Here is a 21,968-nt window from a genome sequence, read left to right as displayed (position 1 = left end):
AGCTTCACAAGCAGCAGCAACCTGTGCTGTCTGATCTGCGACAAGGGGTCAGGGCGAGATCGCAGCGGTGGGCTCGCACCCCCTGCCCTTCCACACGTGGCCAGGAGCAGAGCTCAGGCCCTCCCGTGCAGAGAAACCCGCTGCGTGGCACGGTTCAGCCACCCAGAGAAGGGCAGGAAAGGTTTCGTGTTTTTCTGCCCCATCCCTTTCCCCGTGTGGAATTGAGATCTCAAAATCCCACCTGGCTTGTCGGAGCGGAAGGCGAGGAAAGCGTCAGCCTGGCTGACAGAGAGGATCCGGCTGTTTTGGTGCTGCTGAGGAAACGGGGAGAGTTCAGTCTGCTGGCAGGGGAAGAGGCTTTCACGAGGCTGCATTTTGCAGCTTCCTTCCCCATTTGCATTGCTTTCTGTTTTAATAAATCACGGAGTGCCCGTGAAATCCCCAGGTGCGCGATGAGTGTGGGGATTAAACCGACACTAAAAAGACAGATCTGATGAGCTTGGTCACTGCTGCCTTGGTGGCCACCCTGGACACGGTAATCAGAGTGCTGGTAGACAATTCAACTGATAAAGGTTGGAGAGGCAGTAACGTACTGCTAACACCAGTCAACGTCATTTTCAGGAAGAATCAATCTCAAACAAGCTCAATCTCATTCTTCATTAGGATCATAGGGTAGGCTGCCAGAGTTAACAGCACATGGGTGATGTGAGAGGCATCCAGCATCCGACCGCGAAAAATGCAGCGAAGGAGTGTTAGCTGATTCAAAGATGAATCCAATGATTCACGGATTCAAAGCTGGCAGTCAGCTTGGACACTGGGAATCACCCAGAAACCACTGCCCCAGCAGGTCTGGTTTAATTTTCTGGTGCTGACACTCAGCCTTACATCTACACCTGTACGAAAGGAGAGAGGAAGAGGATGCAGGTGGGGAGTGACTGGGGCACAGGAGGGGACAGCTCTGCCCCATGCCTGCCTCTGTCATCCCCAAAGACCATAGGACTGCCAGCAAGGGTGGTCTGTCTGTTCCCATGGAGTGATGACTCGGTGGAGGGAGGCTGCAGCTGTATTTTTAGCAGCTACTTGATTCAAATGCCCGACAAACAACAGGGGGAAAGTCCCTGATGCTTGGATCACACAAGCGTTCCTCTCTAGCTGGCCAGCAAACCCTCCTGCCACTGCTCTCCAGCAAAAGCAGGATTGAGGCTCAGCATCGTTAGGCTCTAAAAAAGAAAAGAAATGTAAAAAGCAAGCAGAAGGAATTTCAAGTTCCCATCACTGACCATAAAGAAGCCAAAAAAGGATAAAAATTCACAAAGGGGATTTTCTCCCCTTTGTGAAGCGGCTTCTGGTGCCGGCAATGCCTCAGGACCTGACTCACACCTTGGCCCAGCTCCTGCAGCGTGCCCGCAGGAACAGCTACCCCAGATAAGCATCTCTCCATGCCTGCCACCCCGTGACCCCGTTCCCACACATCTCTGCCCGCTGGTTCCTGCAGCAGCAGTGCCTCGGTGCCGCTGGGCAGCCGGGGCAGCCTCCCACACTCCGCACAGGGAGCACAAAGCAGCCAGTCTCCTGCCCTGCGCGTTTATCTCCCCGATAAAGGAGCGGGGCACTTTTGTTTATCGAGTGCTGATGAATGGAGCTGCCTTGGCTGAGAGATCGGCCGCCAGGTCCCACTCCAGGCCTGGCTGCTGGCAGGGAGCTGGCGGCTGCGGGCGCTTATTGCCACAGGAGCCTTTTGGCAGGGCTCAGCCCCTCGGCCCCTTGAGAAATTGCCCCACGGCGTCCCACAGGCCCCACCTGCCCCACTGCAGAGGGATTTATGGACATGACAGCCCAGAGGAGCATCGTGCTCTTCCTCCAGGGCATGCGGCTGAGCATTTGCAAATGGTTTCGTTTGCTCTGGGATTTTACCCTGCTCCCTTCTCTCCCCAGCTTATTTCTTCATCTGTCCTTCCAGCAACTAAGAGAGCCCTTCGGCCGCGTTAACCCTCCTTGAAACACCTCTGCAGGGAGGGTTACAGCTTCCTGGGCACGCTGCCTCACCCAGAGCTGGGAGATGCTGCCAGCCCTTTCAGAGCCGTGTTACTGAGGGATCCTTAGCTCCTTCCCCAGGAAGCTGATGGATCCGTCTCTGCCCGTCTCTGCCCTCCAGCCATCATCGCCACACAGCGGTTGTCAGAAAATATCTTGTTAAGCAGCGGGATCTTCTTTTCTCTGCCTGGGCTGTGACCAAATCATCTGTCATAAGGGGTTTTTGAGGGTGTCTTCTTGCTCCTCTCTGCACAGCAGGATCAGAGCCTCACCAGGATCTTCTCCAGCCGCCTGCTGAAGGACACGCTCAGCCCCAGAGGCCAGCGACCTGCCTGGGAAGCGGTGCTGGGAGGGAGCAGCTCCAACCAGCGTCACAGCACCTGCTCGATCTCAGCTCCGTCCTCGGGGAGAAGCTGAGCATCACGAGGATTGCCTTTTTCTCCAGCTTGGAGGGAAGAAAAGCCAAAACATCTGTCCCTCTTCTGGATAGGTGTTACTGCTTTCAGAGGGAGGGCGAGCCTGCCGTAAGCAGCAAGGGGAAGATTGCAACATCCCTCAGCCAGCTCATCTGTCCTACCCGCTGCAATCTAGAGCTTCCCTCTATCAGAACAACAAAGCGCAATCAGGAGCCTAATCACCCAGCTTCCCAGTGGGGAGATAGGGCCCTCCAGAGGGGCTGCAGCCACACCCTGCACGAGCCCTGCTCTCCTGAACACACGGAGCTGCTGTGTCTAAACCTGGGGTTGCTCAACACTTCCAGAAGGCTGGGTTTGAGCCCTGGCAGAGCCCTGGCAGAGCTGTGGCTGGGCTGGGACATGCCTGGGGTAACCCAGAGCGCTGCGTCCTCACCTCCTGCTCACAGCCAGTGCTGGAAGATGCCTCCAGCTGCAGCTCTCTGCAGAGACGTTTGGTAAAATCAGGGCAGAGCAGATGTGTCCAAGCTTAACGTGCCCAGGGTGGGAATCTGCGTCTCCTCTGCCTTTGGATGGTGCTGCCTGATTGTTAGGGGCCACCACCGAAATCCTCCTGGCTCCGAGGAAGGGTGAAGGCAGCAGCCACCTCTGCCCGTGGTCTCCCCGTGTCCCCGATGTCTGATGTGCTCCCTCTGCCCGCTCCAGCTTCCCTCGTGCCCCAGTGCTGCCTGACTCACCCCCAGCCTGAGAAAGCTCGGCTCAGTGCTCCATGCTCGCTTGGCGCTCAGCAGCTCGTTTTCCCACCAATTTACCCAATTACTTTCCGAGCACAACGTTTATATTTTGACCTCAAACATTTCACAGCAATGAGTCAGCTTTAGAACTATGCACAGCGGGGAAAAAAAAAAAAAAAAAGTCCTTCCCTTTGGCTTTTTTGGCAGGTGCTGTTGGACTATTTCACTTGCTGCCACCTAGTCGTGGAACAGCGGATGGCAACCACCTACTCAGCCTTCATTCCCTCCCGAGAGTAAAAAATGCTCCGTGATATTCTCCTCCGAGCATCCCTCCTACCCTGTCGCATTTCCCAGTTCCACCGTCTCCTCTCTGGAAAAGGCAAGAGCTGCTCTGCTGTTCCATGAGCAAATGGTGCAGGAGGATCCTGTCCCGCCTTCCCAACGCAGCCACCAGCTTGTGTCAAAAGCACAGGCCTACTGCGAGGCAGGAGGGATGGAGGCCAAATTTTCCACCTTCACCATGCCTGCCTGGCTCCCACATTTCCCAGGCACAGAGCTTCTTCAAGGGAGCTGAGGTCTGGGACGAGCATCAGACTCTCCCCATGGGTCTTCAGGCCACACAGATTTACAGGAGAAGAAGAAGAAATTGTGAGCTTTAAGAACACACAATTTATTTCTGCGGAGTTCAGAAAATGGACACAGATTTCTACCAAAGGCTGGTTGCTTTATTTTAACAACACCCAACCAACAAGGATGGCGGGCTCACCTCAAGGCAGCTCTGGGCTGGGGCTCTGCCCCATACCTTTCCCAGTGAAAGCTGCTGTGGTCCTCCTTTTTGGGGAAAATGGTGCATTCGAAGGGATTTGGATTTTCTTTCCCTTTTAAGAGCAGCATAACCCAGTCAAGTATGGGCGTGAACAAAAACTTTAGGGTACCAATCAGCAGGAAATCTTATCTACTGGCGGGGTAGCTTCTGTGCTGCCTCCTAGCAAGCTCTGTAGGGTCACGGCTGGACCAGCCAGTCCTCCAAACACCACAGCTATCACCTGTCCCTTAACAGAGCCGTCCCGTGGTTGTGTGCTGCTTTGTAGCATTTTTGTCTGGCCTACAGCAGACAAGCTGAGTGCAGCCCCTGCAAGCTGACTGCCCCGTCCACGCTCCCTTCAGGTCCTTCACTGGGAACTGTGCACCCCTTCACTGTTGGGGCTGTGTCAAGAGTGTAAAACCCCTGCCAGGACACAGCCAGGCTTTGTCTGTGTTGTTTTATAATTAACAAACCCATCTGAGCTTTGCTTAGGCTTTCATTTCTCACCAATTAACTTTATTAATTTTTAAGCCACGTATGGGCTGGAAGCACTTTATCTGAGCCTGTTAGCCCCTGGTGGCTAGAGGAGTGCTGCAATTAGCAGGAGCTGGAAGCAGAGGGCATGGGATGCTTGGGAAATGCACTGTTTGTGGCCCTGGGTCATGCTGCTGGAGGGCTGTAGGGCTCTAGGAGGTGGAAGAGGGTCTGGCAATGAGAGTTACAGAGGTGTAGATGTTGCAGTCAAAAAGGAGGAGAAAAAAAAAAAGAACAAATTTCCCCTGTATTTTATTTTGACCGTCTCTGATGACAGTCAATTTCAAGAATTGTAATCAATTTGTGAAAGAAGAGAGGAAAATAGGAACTAAAAAATAAATGCCAAATATTTTTTTTTCTGCTTCAACCACGTATGGCAATGTAACCAGCATTTCCCGGCCACAGCAACTACAGGTTTAAAGAAGGAGTTACTGTGCCTCAAAGAGATTATTGATAAAGATAACACGCCTGCAAATAGCATGCTTTCTGTTGACTTCATCCAGCTCAAATATTTGATGCCAAGTCTGCTGAAGAAAAGGGCACTGGGGCAGTTGCTCTGATTTTCCACGAGCACCTCCACATTCCCAGCCCAGCGCTTGCTTTGGTGTTGCTACAAGAAGTTCTGCTGCCACCAGGGCCACCAGCCCAGCGGCTGCTGCTCGGCAGGGAAGCACAGACACCAGCACATCTCTGGGGCAGTGACTTTAACTTCGCTTTCATTGTGTGATCTGCACAAGTCCTGATGATCCCCCTGATGATACTGCCTAGGATTTGGCATGTGTGTCTCCTGTCGCCTGGCCTGGTTGTAGCACAGACCTTTGGTAACCGTAACGCTTGGCACTACCTTCCCCCTCTTGTACTGCTGCCTGGACCTGCTGCCCCTGGACTCTCCTCCCCATTTCCATGCAGCATGGCCAAGCTCACCTCCGTATTTCTGCCCGCAGGTGTAAAGGGACCCAGCTGTAACACAGCAAGTACCTCGAGGCACTTATGGGTTAGCAGATCATGCAGAGACATGAAACAGGTAAGTGCTTTTTTATTATTATTATTATTATTCCCAATGAGAGCAATATGCCCTAATGCATCTCTCCAAAACTGGAGGAAAAACCAAATACCCTGTTGGCGTACATCAAAATTACAGACAAGAACAAATGACACAGGCTACCAGAGATTCCATGCACACAAAAGAGGACTGCTGACAAACCCAACATGAAACTTGAGGGGCAGCATGGCCTAAGAAATCAGATCCGAGTCCGTCTGCAAGTCCTTGTCCAGTGCTGTAGCTCTGTGGCCTGAGGACACAAAGGACATAAGAATGCCCTTTTAAAAAAAAGCAACAGTTTTATTCTCCTCTTTCAATACTGATGGGAAGTCTGAAGCACAGCATCAGGGAAATCACTGGTGATTCTTCACATGGGGAAGAAAGCACAAGGACTTCTCAGACCTGCAGCTGCAGCCTGACTTTGGGTGTTACAACCTGGCACTTTCATACAGGTTTGCAGACTGAGAGCAGCCCTTTAAATATTGCTCAGAGTGCAATATACTGAGTCCAAACGTGTCCTGAAAGAGCTGAATACACTCAGATTACAGTGCTGTTCCAAACAGCTTGCGTGCAGCTCCCCACTGCCCTCAGTGGGCCGTCAGCTAAGGCACACTATGAGATGGGTGACAGGAGGAGAAGGGCACCTCAGCAGTCAGCGGGAGGACAGTTAAATAACAATAAATACTTACAGCCTTTTACAAGACGTTCAGATTGCAAAACCAGGAGGTTAGCTCGGCACAGTTCAAGCCAACCCCATAACAGTGCTTATCTCGCAGCTGGCCGGGCCAGTTTCTAAAATGCAAATTGATATCATGCTTTTCACCAAGCTCTGCAAACTCCTTCACTAGTACACGGGCACATTTCACAAAGTGGCTGTGACCAATAACCCTTTGAAACTGCAAGGGAAATTTTACTTTCAGTCAAGTTAGAATCTTTCCAAAACTGCGGGGTTATTGACTTTTACTTATTTGTAAAATAAAACTGGCACTCTATCAAAGACCACCAGTTTGTAGATCTCATCTAACAAGCCTGGCAGGTGCAGGAGCCTAGGGACAGCGTGAAACTTCCTTACTTGCTCCAGAATAGCTTTTGGAGACCCCCAAAATGCTAGAAATTATTTTCTTCTCTTTTCCTCACAAAGACTTAGGTTTTGTTTTGGCCTTGAGGGAAAGAGAAGAGATTTAGCAGAAAACAGTAAACATTTTCATGGGGAGTACAGCTCACATTTTCGTGTGAGCAATGCACATAATGGACAGAAGCAGCTGAACAGTCCCCACTGCACCATTTGACTTCACACCATGATTGCACCTCCACTTTCTCAACAAGCACCGGAGCACACACAGACCTACTGGCAAATGCTCACACCCTGTTTTTCCAGCAGAAGACGGTTCCAGATATATATGTAAAATCAGTACTAATTAACTGAAGGCTACTTTAGCCACTACTCAACTGGCAGACACTTCAGGCTCTGAACTTCTTCCTGTTTCTGCAACCTAGAGATCGAGGTTGAGAAGCACAGGAGAAGCTCATAAATGCACTATGAACTGCCTGGCCACTACGAATTTCCTCCAGTAGAAGTGGCATGCAGGTATAGACCCAACAGAGCTCGGTAGTCTGCTCACAATTAAATCAGTGGCCAACTCCTCAGGAAGACGCTGGCCCTTGGGGAGCAGCCCCAAGGCGCTGTCACCCCAGGGACACAGAGGGAGCCCCCACACGAAGCCTGCTCCTTCCTGCCAGGTTCTACATCGCGGCTGTTGCAGAGTCCTCAGTGCTGCTCTCCTGCTCCAAGCCCACCCGGCGGATGGACTCCCTGTATTTGTGCCGCCCCAGCTCGATGATGCTTTCAACCTCGTCGGCGATGTCCTGGCGGCCGCTCTCTTTCATGGCTTTGATCAGCTTGCTCACGCAGTCAGGATCCTCGGAGTTTTGCTGAGCCCATGAGAAAAGCATGTCCAGGATCTGCTTGTCGAGGTCCTCTCTGAAGAAAGGTGTAAGTGCAGAAGTAACCAAGACACCTTTCTGGCTGGCAACCCAAAGAGGCCTTACCTGAGTCCAAGCCCAGACCTGGAGCCCCACAGGAAGCCATCCAGACACGAACAAAGCCCTTAGTGGGGCTGCCTTTTCCCCACCCATCACACAGCAGTTGTAGTTCCTGCACTAAAATCTCCCCAGAATATCTTTCTCTAACAGAAATTTCAAATTAAAGGGGTAATTTTTTTCTCAATGTAAATCTCCCACAGGAACAGTAGTTTGGTCATAACAAGCCCCACTCTCTCAAGGTTTTGGTCAGACCGCATGTCCTACAACATGCCACAAGACCTTTCTGAATACAGATATTCACACTTAAAGCCACGGACAACTGCTCATTGTTGGAGATGGAGCCTGGCCGGGAATGCAGACCACAGAACACAACAGGAATGTCACGCAACTGAACTACAAAGCTCATCAAGCTGGTAATTTCTGAATTTTGCTTTTCAAACGTCAAGCTTTGTTTTACAACAGCAAGAGAGAATAATCAGTTTTCCATGACAAAGTCATGAGAGCTGTTACTCAACCCATCTTTTATCCAGCGAAACAATTCCAGTGGGGAAACTTTCCACCACCTGAGCATATGTTTACACTATTGCACTGCAGCTGCCCGTGCTGTTGCTCACCAAGTCCCCGCTTACCTGTGGTTGTACCCTATGCGCTCGATCTGCTGGTAGGTCAGGCCCAAGTTCAGGCCGATGGTCTGCCAGTCGGCTCCCACGCGCCTGGCGATGCTCAGCAGGTTTGCCTGGGTCAGGTAGCCCGTCTCAGCATTGCCCAGGTTCAGGGGAGAGAAGGAGAAACCGTTCTGGGGACTGGGGTTCTCACCCCAGCGGGGTTTCAGCCTCTGTCATAGAGAAGAGAGAAGGGGAACCTGCTCAATAAATTGATCTTTTTTTTGTCTGTCTGGCCATTCAGCCTCCACACTGAAAATTTTTTCCTCCTAAGAAGGGGAGATCTTAACTTGAGGCTGAAGAGACAGATGTAAGAAGCAAGGAGCACTCACACTGGCAGTGACCAGCAATGCTCAGTGCTTCTGAAAAGTGTCAAATCATAATGCTCGCAGTCACGGCTCATACTGGAAACTTTCTTTCTTGTCTTCACAGAGCACTTTTTGGTGAACCATCTCCCCAGACCGTATTTGCCTTGTCACTAAGAAAGCACTTGGTCTAGATTCCCAGCTGAGGTTGTATGTGTCAAAAAAGGATCAGAAATCATGGCACGCGATCCGAAGGGAAGCATTCAGACTACACGGGTATTTATTGCTTTAAGCTTCTCAAAAAAGCAATTAAATTCTGTAAGATAAAGTGGCTCTCTCACTGGCCTTTTAAGCCAGTAGCTCACACCAGAATACTTAAGCCCAACACCTGTAACTACCTCATCCTAGACCTTTTTTTTGGCTGCCAGTATGAGCTGGGTGACTAAGAAATTTAAAACCAAAGCAGACACTTCCCTTAGTCACAGCAAGCTTTCTCCTCCTCCACATGCCTCATTTATATAAAGGATCCACCCTCTCTGACCACCTCCAGTGCCTGTGCTAGACTGGTGAGATGAGCGTGAGAGATGGAGACTGACTCATGTTTCCCTTTTGGGAAGTTCTCATGGGGAGCAGGAAATCTCCACCGTGACAGGCAAAAAGCACACGGGAGATTTCGGTGCACATCTGATAGGACTCTGGCCCAAGAAGGTTCATGGAATTGTGCCTGGCTGTGTTCCAGCGATCTGTCACCACAACCCTGCCCTACGCTTCGTTTGCAGAAAGCTAACACCCTTCCTTTACACACACAAAGCTCTTAAAAGAAAGAGAAGAGGCTTTCCTTTCTTCCACACAGTTGGGCAGTGATTTGGATAATCTAGATTAACTAGATAATCTGGATTAATATTTCTGCAGGAGGCAGAATAACTCACAGGCAGTTTGATTGGCAAAGTAGCGAGCCAGAGGGAGTCTGGTCCTTTCCTCCTCCTGCTGGCCTCTTCAGGGATGCTCTCGGGAACTGCCCCTCGGTAGAAAGAGACCTTGGCAAACAGAAAGCACACAGTGAGACTCAGATGCCAGCACAGAGGGCAAACCTGTTTGCAGTATGAGTTTTCTCTCTGCGAAAGAATGAATTCAGCATTCCTCACCCATCCTCAGTCCATAAACTGCCCAATTAAGTGTGACTGGGAGGGACACTGGGGTTCGGCCATAAAGGCTGGACTCTCTGCCAACACCCCGGGAGTTAATGGCAGGAATGTAAAGGCAGCGAGCTATCCTGATGAGTGATCCTTCCAGACTCTGCTCGCCATGTGTTCAGGGGTTAGTCAGTGAAATGCAAAGCCAAGGGAAAGAGGGGAGGAAGAGTCATGCCCAGTGCTCAAGAGATTATCACGCAGCACATCATAAAAGCAATGATGATGATGAAGGAGGAGGAAACAAAATGTCAGTGTCACTGTTGCTCACCTGGCCCTTTACAGCTTGTCCTTTCCTGTCTACAGGGGAAGTCACATAGATTTCCTTCATGTTCTTCAAGTGGGAGTAAAAAATAAACGAGAGACGTCCATCCACACAGTCAGGGCGATCTGTGTCAGAGAAACAGCAAACACTCAATTTGTGCAGAAAGTGTGCACCTTTTCAAGGCTGGGCAACAGCCCACCATTCACTGGCAGCCTCCATGCTACCATCTACTCCTTCTACTCAGGCCTGAAAGAGCTGTAACCCTCCTTTCCTCGCTGGGAAAGCAGAAAAGTGGCTGTGGAGCACGCAGTTCCTACAGGTGAGAAAGAAGAATGGCCACAAGGTGGAGGCCAAGTTCAAGAATGGAAGGATAAAGCACGAGGGTCTTGCTCCCTCTTGGGATACACACTAAACTTGGCAACGGGAATTTTCTGCTCTGGATTGTTTCAGAAATATCCTCTCCAAAAAGCCTCTTTGACATATGTTCACCTAGAAATGGACAACACAAATTAGATCACCCTAGGCATTCCAGTGCACTGCCTGAGATGCCAGGAAAAGGGCATAACTGGCTGCAGAAGCAGATCAGTCACAGAATAAACCCTTGTGGAGATTGCCCTTTGAAGGCTGCAGCAGCATGACAGGAAATTAAAGCCTGCAAACAGCATTTTTATAGGGAAAAGCTGACACAAAAGTTGGGTGACCAGAGAATGTGACAGGTTCAGCATCCAGGGGCTGTGAGCGGAGGGCGAGCAGTGTTCTGGAAACAGAGGGTGCACGATGGAAGAGTACAGCCCCCAGAAAAACAGGCCTGGGACGAGGGAAGCAGAAGAGGTAGGAGCAGAACGAGCCCAGTGCTACCGTACCCATATCGATTCTGATGCCTCGCTCAAAAGCTGCAAAGAACTGCTCTCCTTCAAACATCTCCACCATGTCAGATGGCTCGGGTCCTCGGTAGCGGTCCTGCAGCTTCTTCAACACTGGGTCAACCTGGCAAGGTGACAACACAGGGCCCCATGTTTGGTCTGATGCAGAAGTCTGTCCCCAGAGCTGTGTCCCTACGCCCACCATGTTCCTCTCACTCACCTTCGGTAGGGAAAGTCCATCTTCCACTGAAAGGATGCAAACAAATGAACAAACACCCACACCCTATGTCCCAGACACATTCACAACCGAAAAAGTGGTGCTCTGGGTTTCATGGCTTCTTTATTTCCCAAGTAAAGAGAAGAAAATCCTCTGTGGGCTAACAAAGATAGGCCAAAGCTGCCATTAAAAAAGGGTTATCAGCAACTGCTCTTTTTTTAACAGGTCAGTAACCTTCAAAGGCAGGGATTTATTTTCTACCTTTTCCTCCTTGTAGTATGCCATCAAAAAACATTTTCTCTGCAAAAAGCCACGTGCTACAAGAACACAGCAGAGGAGGCACCAGAAAACTCATTCTGGCATTGCAGCCTGGAATAACAGTGTAAGACCTGGGGTCTCAGAGGCAGTGCAGGTGTTAAGCTAGAGCTGAGGGGTCTGTTTTTCTTTATATTTGTCACAGTAAACCTTCTCTCTTACCCCAAGACCACCCCTGGCAGGAAAGCAGACACTCAGCACCCTAATCTCACTGTGAGTGCCACTGCTGCTTTCCCTGGAAGCAGAATTTTCGTCCAGGATCCAAGATACAACCCTGACAGATTTTCTTTCCACGGGTCATTTCAATACAGGAGAACAAATAAAGGAAAAAGAAGCAACCAGGTCCGAGGATTATGCAAAGACTTGGATATGAAGGCCCAGACCGCGTGGTGACAGCATACCCCTGTCATGACCCTGGAGCAGTGAATGAGACTCTGTTACCCTTAAATCCTACAAAGAGAGGCCCAGGGAGCTCAGGAGCAAGGCAATGCAACCATACCAGACCTTGTGCTTGGGGAGACACTGCAGCAGGACTTGCTCGGGGTCCTTCTTCCTCTGCAGAGCAATGAAGTTCACCTGGTACATGCGCAACCGCTCGTAGACCTTCTTGGCAATGCCTCCAATGTAGGTCTTGGTGGTATACCACAGCCAGTACCTGGCACAAGGTATTAAGAAACATTAGAAACATTAAGAAACAAGGGATTAAGAAACAGGAGGGATCCTGTCTGAGAAGAGAGGCAGGCGTCATGTCCACAAGAGGCAGGTACTCACACCAGGAGGGAAGGATAATATTTAAAGTGAGGGAGGCTGAGGCCAGTAAGGAAGAAAAGGGAGCTGAGGGAATGTGGTCTGGAAATCTGTAGCTGAAAGACTACAAATTCAAAGGGGAAAGGCACTAAGTGGAATGTATTTTCTCCGAGGACACCCTGCTTGCAAATCTGACTGGACTTCTCTGCATTACAAGACAAGAAGGGCTGAGAGCATTGTGAGGAGAGCAGAACCACAAGCTTTGCTCCAGTGAACCTGCGCAATAGGCAAAAGGATCTGGGTTATTACCAGCAGGTAAAAAATGATGGGTAAAGTGCTAAGCTGGGCCTGACTCGCAAAGGGAAAGAGAAATAGGTAGGACTAATTGCATGACCCCTGCTTGGGCTGTGGGAAACGCAAGGCAGAGAAACATCTTGTCCTCAGGACTAACCCTGCACTTACCAGGAGAAGTGGGTGACTTCAAACACTGCATAGAGATGGGTGAGTTCCAGCACCACCTGGCTGGTAATGTCATCCCAGGTTTGGCCCTGCACATCCCCACGGAGCAGATGCAGCCTTGACCGATCCAAGTTTAACCCTAATAACAACGATCAAGATGTTGTATGCAGCAGAAGACTTTAATATGCGGTGGATATACACATCTCCCTCGCTACCTCTGTTCATGGTTTTACATACCCAGCTGCAGGTTTGAGTGATTTACTTTTTATAAGTGACACATTAAGACTCATGCCCTTCTCTTGAGCAGCCTTGGTCAAAGAGCAGCAATAAAAAGATGAGGCTGTCCGAATACTTCTAGGATATTCTGGCAGAATATGCAGCCTTAAACTGAGAGTGTGCTGATCGCCAACATCACACATTCACTATTCGATTCCCATCAGCAGTAGCTTGCCACTTGCTTTTTTCCACACACAATTTCTCTGTGCTGGTTTGGGGAATAAACTGACCTGTGACCCCGAAGGGGAGTGGGAGCTGAATTCTCACAGGCTTGAGAAAATCCACCAGGGAGTCCTGGGAGAGGCAGAGCAGAGGACTGGCTCTGCACCCCGCGTCAGCCGTGAGTTCTGCTATCTCTTCCGTGGAGACCGGCAGCACCTGGATGTGGAGCGCAGCGCGGTGAGCCGAGCAGTCAGGCACCCAGATTCCCCCAGCTCCTGCTCAGCACCCCTAGCACTCAGTAAGCAAACGCAGCTCTCGGCTCAGGACACGGTGGGAAATGGAAGCACAGTGACCTTCGGCTGAAGTTTGCTCTAATACTGCCAGCTGGGACAGACTGAGCTATTGCAGGAGCATTTTGCAGCACCCACCAGCTTTACGGGGCAATTGCTTTTAGTGGGACTGCTCTAATATTAGATCTGCATAAATAATTCCCCCAAACCTCGCTTGCTGAGCTGTTCTGCCAGGCTTGGTGTGGTCTGTAATGGAACAAGAGGCAAAGGCTTCCCTGCTGCAGGGAGCGCTGGCGGAGCTGCAAGGAAACCCCCTTTCCCCCTGGGGCAGCCTGGCACACAGCCCGTTCTGCAGGCAGGGAAACGAAGGCAGAAAGTGATCAGAGACGGGTCAGCCCATGAAGCATCCATGTCAGACACGAATTGCCCTAGGGCAGACGTCTCTTCTTCTGTTTTGCCCCTTGGCATGGGTCAGCAGCTGCACCAGGGCTTACTGGGGCGCGTTTTCTCCAGCAGGCATACCTGGAGTTTGACACTGCGAGTCTCCTCCGTCACTCCAGGAGGGAAGGTCACCTTGATGTTGGGATCCACGCTGGAAAAGAGCAAGGTCCCCTCTGTGGACACTTGGCATTCATTTTGCACAAGTCGAGACACAACAAGGAACCAGGAGAAGTGAAGGACACGACAGTGAGCCACGTGCTTCTGTAACAGAAGACAGAGAAGAAGAGAGAACATAGACAACACAATACCATAACGGCAGGAAAAAAAGAGACAGCAACACCTGAGCAGGTCAGAGTATTAGGACAGGGATGGTGCATGGCATGCAGCAAGTCATCACCTTCAGGACACACACCTCCATGACAGCGCAACCTTAGAGCTGAAATCCACTGCATTTTACAGCAGCCACTTGAATGCTGAAACTCGTGGCTTGGTAAAACCACAGAGAGGAAGTGGAGCAATGTGTGTCACTGGTCATTCCAACCTGCTTACCTTTGATTTTGTCTCCTGCTCCACCTGTGTTCTCAGATCACTCCAGCTGTGCCCGCTGAAGGTCCGAACAACCACCTCACGCTGCTGGAGGCTTTGCGGGGAGGCATACGGCATCCAGATCTGCACCTCCTAGCACATAAGCAGTAAGGCACCAACAGAGAGGATAAAATCAGGCCTAGCTGTGCTCTGTGGCTTCCTGCGCAGGGTAAAAGGGGAGGCAAAGCACAGCCTGTATGCGGGGAGTGGGGCAGGAGCTGGGCATCTGCTCCATCCTGCAGCCTCAAGAGAGGTGACAGGAGACATGGGGTGTGCTGTGCGCTGCGACTGCAGGGAAAGTTCAGCAGCTGCTGGGCAGAAAGGACAAAGCAACTGCTCGGTGAGGTGCTGCCTGCCATGCAGGGCTGGTGGTGTAAGTATCGACCAGCTTGAGTGGAAACCACACAAGCAGCCTTTTGGGGGAGGATGTGGACCATTTGCCTTGCAGACTAAGCGCAAATGCTGAAAGAGCACCTCGCTTCTGGGGGAGAAACAGGGTTGTGAGTGGGGAAGGTTATAGTATTGGGAAGTCCCTCCCAAAGGACTCCGCCAAGCCACGGCAGAGGCAGACTGCTGAGCGGGCAGCTTGGCTGCGCCCTCACCTGCTGGAATGTGACCCCGTGAGGCTGCAGCTCCAGGACCCTGCTCAGCAGGACGTCGTGGTGTTGCAGCTTCACCCACCGAGGGTCTGGCTCCAGGCTTCGGAAGTCGATGCGCACAGGGTCAGAGGCAGCCCCCGGTGGGAAGTAGAAATGGATGCCACAGGCCAGGATCACTTCGCAGCCTTCCGAAGTCACAGTAAAGCTTCCAGAAGACATACATGGATGTATGACACCACGCAATGACTTCAACCCTCCAAAAATCCAGCAGAAGAATCTCCCACCTTGCGTACAACTGGCTTAGTGAGGCATTACATTATGCTCCCCATGCACACGCACAGTATCTACCATGCACAGTTTTGTCTGGGGCCTCGTTACGCTACTGTAAAGTAAGTTGTTAATAAGAGAAGCTTACCTGTCCTCTCCTGATGCAAGGAACAGTCTTTGTAGCTCTGTGGCACTGGATCCCTCTGCAGCAGTAAGGTTTGGTTAGGTTATTTACATCAGAGCAGGCAAGAAAGGTTGAATTCACCTTTCAGTGTTGGCTGAATCCTAATCTGACAGAAGCTGCTAGAGGAACCCTGCTCACACTGTGGTGGGCTTCAGATCTGGCAGCAGCAGCAGGAGGATAGGAAGAAGCCTAGGGGTCCCCAGCCACACTGGAAATGCTGGCTCTCTCCCCCGGAAAAACCCTCAGGAGGTAGAAAAGCGCCTCCTCCACCAGTCCTGCAGCTCTCAATGCCATCCGTGGTTGATCACCCAGGTCCACCTGCTGGAACCGGTGCTCGCTCTTGTGAGCATGAGCACCCCTGGGGAACCCTGCTCGGATCCCTGCCCATCCGTTACCTTTCTGAATCCTTCAGAGAAAGAGCTGCTGCTCTGAAGCCCGGGAGCAGGGGGGAAGCAGGAGCTAACTACAGCAGCATCACCTCTGATTGCCTCCTCTGCCTCTAGCACGAGCCACCACGGCCTGAGGGTCACGCAGCACATCCAAGAACTGGGGTCCTCCTTTGCTAACAAGGCCAGACCCCTTTAGGGCCCCACCTGATCCATTTCTTGTGAATCCCATTTTCACTTCCACTGTGAAATGTTCCCAAAGAGTGAGCCAGGCTCAGAGGACCCCCACTTCCAGGGACCTCTGGGCCCTTCAGAATAGGCTCAGACTCCTAAAGCCAGCCTGCCTGTACCGTTACAACCTCATAATTACACCAGACAAGTAAATACTGATCTGATTGCCCCCTGCTTCCCTTCCCTAATCCAAATCCATTCGCACCACGCTGGGCCAAGCGAGGGGACAGCTGGGCAGAACGTGCAGAAGCAGAAGCCCTGCAATTACCGGCCTGCGGGGACGGCTCCGTCTCTCCTAAGGGGTTGCCTCGGAGGTGCACGAAAGGCAAGGTCTGGATCTCGGGGGGGACGGCCCGGAGGCAGTTGTTCCGCAGATCGAGCCTGGACAAGTTGGGCAGGCTGGCGAGCGACACGGGGACTGTCACCAGGAGATTGCTGTGGAGATGCAGCTGCCGCAGCGCCTTCAGATTGCCTGCAGGTTACAACAAGCACTGACTCCCCAGCCGGGCTGCTAATTGGGCTGCAGTCAGCCCTCCCCATGCACACACGCACACGCTCCTGCACTGGGTCTCCACTCACCTCCCGCGTGTGCAAACAGGGGAAGGCAGGCACAATAGCTCTGCCTATCTTTTATGGAATTCAGAATCTGGCTCCGTGGCCTGCTCCGCAGCAGGCAGCCTGATTTCAAGCCCAGCTTTGCTTCCCCTTAAGCCCCAGCTTTACTGTTTCCAGTCCCGGATGCTTCCCAAAAGCAGCAAGGCAAGAGCCTCAGCTGCTGTACTTTGTACCTAAATCTGAGGAGCCTTTCTGAACCACAGAGCAGAAAGCATGGTCCATGGTCACTAATGCCCACAGCCAGTGACTGAACCAAGTATGTCTCTTCTGGTTATCCCTCCCATTTTGGCTCTTTTGGGGAATGGGCAGCTCCTGCTAGCAGCTCTGGGGACAGAGAGCAAGGGCCCCAGGGGTCCTAGCCTGACCAAAAGCTCAGCAGGCCCCCGTTGTTCTCACTCTCCCGAGGAAACACATACCTACGGAGTCTGGGATGCTCGACAGCCGATTCCCAGAAAGATCCAGTTGTGTGCAGCTGTGCAGATTTCCAACCTCTTCAGGGAGGGCTTCCAAAGCATTTTCTGAAAGATCCAGGTCCTTCAGCGCCGCCAGGTCCCCAATGCTCTGAGGTAAGTCCATCAGCTGATTTTTCATGGCGGAGAAGAAAGTCAGCTTGCTCAGGGAGCCGAAGTCCTCGGGGAGCGCCACCAGGCTGTTGTGGCTCACCGAGAGCACGCGGAGGCTGGGGAGGCGAGGGATGCAGCTGGGCAGGGTGGAGAGGCTATTGAAGCTGAGGTCCAGGTGGGTGAGGCACCTCAGGCTCCCAACGCCTGGTGGCAAGCTTGTCAGGGAGCCGTGCTGACACGAGCCGAACTCGTCCCTGGCATGGCCACCTAGGTGTGGAGGGGAGTGGAGGAAGAGGTCAGTGTGCTGCAGGGACACCTCGCCAGCCCGTATGACACTCCTGAAGCTGTGGTGCAGAGGCTCAGATGGTTACCACTGGCAATGTGCAGCACTGATTACAAAGTTTTCTAGGTTGTCTGCACTTCAGCTCAGTTTCCTGACCCGCGAGAGGGGTGTAAATGTGAAGACCTGCTGGGAAATCAAGAGATGCCCCAGTGACCTCGCAGAGTGCTGCTCAACAAAGCCTCCCACTCTCCCTCCCCTCCACCACTTTTGGACACCACACACCACTGCAGGGATGGAGGAGACCTCCTGACCCTCCGGGCTCTGCCCGTGCTGCTGGGGACCAACAGCCCCAAGGAATGAGACCTGCCCTGGCGAGACAGGGGAGCAGCTGTGGAAAAGCAGAGAAAATGTGGCAAGAAGCAGGTCGTTTGGTATTGTGCAGGCTGGATGGCAGCACAGAGAGAGAAGGGCACGGGTCCTGCCCCAGCTTGTGGCACCCGAAGTGGAGAAGGGTTGCACCCAGGAAAAAGAAGCTGAGCACACAAAAGCAAATTTCCCGAACCCTCCGTTTCTTCCCCTTCCACCCTGGTCTGATGGTAAGCACATACAGCAGAGGGCACCAGACGTTTGTCGTGCTGCATAAGGGTAAAAAATGTAACCAAACAAACAGACACCCTGCACTTCACACAGAAGGAAAGCTTAGCTGAACTGTTTTATTGCACCTGAGGACGCTCAGAGGACACATACAGCTCACAAAACAGTTCTCCGAAAATGCATTGCCATTATCCTCACCTTACGGACGGGGGAAAGACAAATGAGATTATCTGTACGAGATTTTATGGGTAGTCTGCGGCAGGCATAGAAATGACCCTCATCCTTTAAAGTTTGCAGCTGAAAATTTCAGCTTTAAGCCCTGAATTTTGGCTACAAACCCACTCTTTTCTCTACCGTGCTTTTCAAATGTTACCTCCTAAAGGTGAAATGATTCAGTCAGATATAGAAATTTATCATTCATATGGAGCATCTCCTACAGGAAAGAGATAAGTAAGTCAGGGACTGAGATAATAGCTAGACGTATAACTGTTATTACAGAGTGCCGAACGGCAGGCACTCCGGGTCATGCCTTTGGTACAATGTTGAGCAGAGGCTGCTCTGTCTGTGCCGAGCCCTGCTAAACCTCCGTTCCCTGACACAATGCAAGGATTAAGCTAAGGCTGATTCAGAACGACCTGCAGCAAAGGCAGCTCATTATACTTCCAGAAATGAAAGGGGAGCTGAACATTTATCAAAAAGTCAAGCGTCTTTCAATCCCCCTCTCCTTATATAACTTCTGCAAAAAATGTTCTTCTTCTAGAGGATGGATAAAGAAAATGTTGCAGCGTCAGCCTCACCAGACCCAAAAATTGTTCCCCATGCAGCCGTAGGGAGAAAGGAAGGAAAGAGGAGTCTGGAAGGTAATTCCTGTAGAAATCTCCATGCAGCTTGGAGCAAGGCTGAGCCAAAGCCGTTGCACAGGGCACTAGAACTAAAAAAGCCCCAGAGGCAGTTTGGGATGTGGAGAGAAGGCAAACCTAAAACCCGAGCCTAGGCAAAGGGTGCAGGAACTCACCTTTGAGCACCAGGGACTTGAGGTGCTTCAGGCGAGGCAGGACGCCCAGTGCAGCGCCCAGCAGGCGGTCGTTGGTGCTGAGCCGCAGGAACTCCACCTGCACCACCTCTGCCCGCCGCCCCTCGAAGAGCTGCAGCAGCCGGCGGCAGCCAGCGGGGTACACGTCCAGATTCAGCCTGTTGTCCGCCAGGCAGCAGTCGGCGAGCGTAGGAGCCCCCGAAGCCCCCTCCCCGTGCTCGTCGAGCCCCGGCAGCTCTGCCATCTTCTGCGTCTTGCCCACAGGGGATGGACATGCTCCAGCTTGCCGTGCAGGCAGGCACCGGCGGCACCGCCAGGCAGCCGGGGCGAGGAAGAGGAGGGAGGACGGCTCTGAAAGGGAAGGCAGGTGCACGATGAAGGCCTCCGGCCCCAGCGCAGGGGGGCTGGAAGCAGTTTATAACCACAGCAACGGGGCAGGAGGGATTACAGACGTGGTACTGAAGGCTTTGTGGCAGCGGGGACAGAAATGCAGGTGACAGACACTGTGGGGGCTTCTCCCTCCCAGTGAAAGCCTCCAAGTTTCCCTAGCCAGCACCCATTATTCCCATTATCCACCATAATAAACAGCAATAGGAGCGTTAAAAGACATAAACACAAGTGCCCATGCTTGATGCAGATTGCCTTAGCAGGGAGTCAGGAGCTTTACAAGCACAGGGCAAAAGCAGGGCAGGGAAAGCGAGCCAGCAGCAGCGCCCCACAGCCCGGGCCTGCACGTTGCTCGCAGGCTGCCACCAACCCTCAGCAAACCCGGTTGTGAAACTGGTTGCCAGTGGTTCAAAAACGGAGATGAAAATGGGCAAAGGGCAGTGGAGCAGATGTGGCAGGGCCGGGGAGAGGGGGCTGTAAAAGGCACGGCTGTGGCGGGGGCACTGCGCGGCGGAGCGGGACCGGGGTCTGCATGGGGCTGCCTCCGCAGGGCTGCTCTCGCCAGCACCCTCCACTGCCAGGGAGACAGGGGGAAAGTATGCTGAGAGAGGTTTCATGCTTAAGGAGCAGAGGTGTGAGATCTGAGTGCATTAATTGCTGCTCTGCCACCTTGGTGCCCTCATCCTTTGGGACTTTCAGAACGGGCACAGTGAGAGTGCAAAGATGAGCGCAGGCACTTCCTTTGTTTTTATACCAAGTTACCCACTTCTAAGTCTCCCATTAGCTGTTATTTCCACTTCCTTTGTCTTTTGCAACTCCTCCTGAGCTTGGTAATTGCAGTGGCTTATGATGCAAACATCAGATCTTTTTAAGACCTGCCACTGCTGAATAGGTGAATAAATGTTTTGTTTGAGTGAGGGGTGCAGAGCTACAAAAACCCTTTAGCAGCTTTAACATCCGCAGGCAGCAGGAGCAAGCCAGAGTCCCTGAGGCACCACAAACATGCTCCCTTTTACCCTTCAAGGGTGGGACACGTTGGGACTTATGTTCCCCAGCACACCCAGCAGACACTTTATAGGCACATCAGGACAAAAAGAAAGAGCAAATGGAAATGACTGCTTTAGTAAAATAGTAAGTAGTTCTTACTAAAAACAGTAGGCAACACATACACAGACCTCACAGCTCTCTGACAGACAGGTGTGAGTGAAAAGACAGCTTTGTAAAGCGGATGATGGTGAAGAGACCCGAGGCCTCAGAGCCCACAAACGCAGCCCCACGTGTCCGCACGGGACAGGGGCAGGCGCGCTGGTGCACAAGCACACAGACACGTGCGTGTGCACACAACACGGTGCACGCACACCCACTCGCCCCAGGCTATCCTCACCCACCCTGCCGCCAACTCCAGCAGCCCCAGGACCCCCCACCCCACACCCTGCAGGGCCCCGAGCCCCCTTGGTCCCCCAGCTGAGAGCCCAGGCGGAAGGCGCTGTGTGTCCCGCTGAGCACGCCCGCGCTCATCTCACCCCTGCGCCCCGTCCCTGGCACACAAAACCCGCGTCCCAAAAGCCTGGCCTCCCCTGTGTGGCTCGGCCAAGCCCGGCACGGCTCGGCTCAGCCCAGGCACTTCCTGCAAAGTTTGCTCAGCCGGGGCGGGCCGAGCCGGAGGAGGTGCCGGATGCAGTGGGGCGAGGGGCAGGCGGCTCTGGGACATGAGCAGGAGGCTGGAGGCAGCCCAGAGCTGCAGTCGGGGCCCACGTGGCTCTGCTTTGTGATACAGCTGTGCCAAAATGCGAGCCCGCAGGGAAACCGCAGCTGGGGTTTGCGGTGCCTGTCGTGCTCTTCGTGTCGTTGTCCGTAAGGACAGCTGGCATCTCAGCGCTCTGGGGCAGCTCTCAGCACTCGCTGCTGTACAGCTGGGAGCCTGGCAGCGCCAGAACTACCAAAAGGAAGTGATAGCTATCATCTTTAATATCTTTATATCCTCTTTAATAGCTTTATATCCTCTTTAATATCTTTACTGATGACTTGGATGAGGGGATTGAGTGCGCTCTCAGTTGGCTTGCAGAAGACACCAAGCTGGGGGGCAGTGTTGATCTGCCAGAGGGTAGGAAGGCCCCACAGGGGGACTTGGACAGGATTTGTCGATGGGCAGAGGCCACTGGGATGAGGTTCAACATGGCCAAGTGCCGGGTCCTGCACTTTGGCCACAACCGCCCCATGCAGTGTTACAGGCTTGGGGCAGAGTGGCTGGGAAGCTGCGCAGAGGAAAGGATCTGGGGGTGCTGATGGATGCTCGCCTGGACACGAGCCAGCAGTGAGCCCAGCAGTGAGCCCAGGTGGCCAAGAGGCCAGCGGCATCCTGGCTGTGTCAGGAATGGTGCAGCCAGCAGGAGCAGGGAGGTGATCGTCCCCCTGTGCTCTGCTCTGGTGAGGCCGCACCTCGA

The 21,968-nt window shown here is 52.5% G+C and overlaps 1 protein-coding gene across 1 annotated transcript; it reads right to left on the bottom strand.

Moving 5' to 3' along the window:
* Positions 1–5,600: 5,600 nt before the first annotated feature.
* Positions 5,601–21,145, bottom strand: PIDD1 (p53-induced death domain protein 1). The gene is made up of 16 exons (XM_084287198.1): positions 21,048–21,145; positions 19,120–19,488; positions 17,081–17,494; positions 16,318–16,521; positions 15,397–15,451; positions 14,985–15,186; positions 14,347–14,475; positions 13,879–14,058; positions 13,135–13,282; positions 12,632–12,767; positions 11,927–12,077; positions 10,891–11,014; positions 10,034–10,152; positions 9,502–9,609; positions 8,235–8,440; positions 5,601–7,543 (listed from the first exon to the last, which is right to left on the bottom strand). Exons 2-16 carry the CDS (start codon positions 19,379–19,381, stop codon positions 7,306–7,308), a joined length of 2,676 nt encoding a protein of 891 aa, XP_084143324.1. The 5' UTR covers positions 19,382–19,488; positions 21,048–21,145; the 3' UTR covers positions 5,601–7,305.
* Positions 21,146–21,968: the final 823 nt, after the last annotated feature.

Source organism: Netta rufina (genome assembly GCF_964035555.1).
Source record: "Netta rufina genome assembly, chromosome: 5".
In the NCBI taxonomy this organism is placed as follows: domain Eukaryota; kingdom Metazoa; phylum Chordata; class Aves; order Anseriformes; family Anatidae; genus Netta; species Netta rufina.
This window is presented reverse-complemented; position numbering and strand designations above follow the sequence as displayed.

Coding starts and splice junctions, on each gene's coding strand:
- PIDD1 (XM_084287198.1), bottom strand. CDS start 19,381: ATGGCAGAGCTGCCGGGGCTCGACGAGCACGGGGAGGGGGCTTCGGGG. Junction 16,522..17,080: donor GAGCATCCCAGACTCCGTAG/GTATGTGTTTCC, acceptor TGTAACCTGCAG/GCAATCTGAAGGCGCTGCGG. Junction 9,610..10,033: donor GACAAGCTGTAAAGGGCCAG/GTGAGCAACAGT, acceptor CTGTTTGCCAAG/GTCTCTTTCTACCGAGGGGC.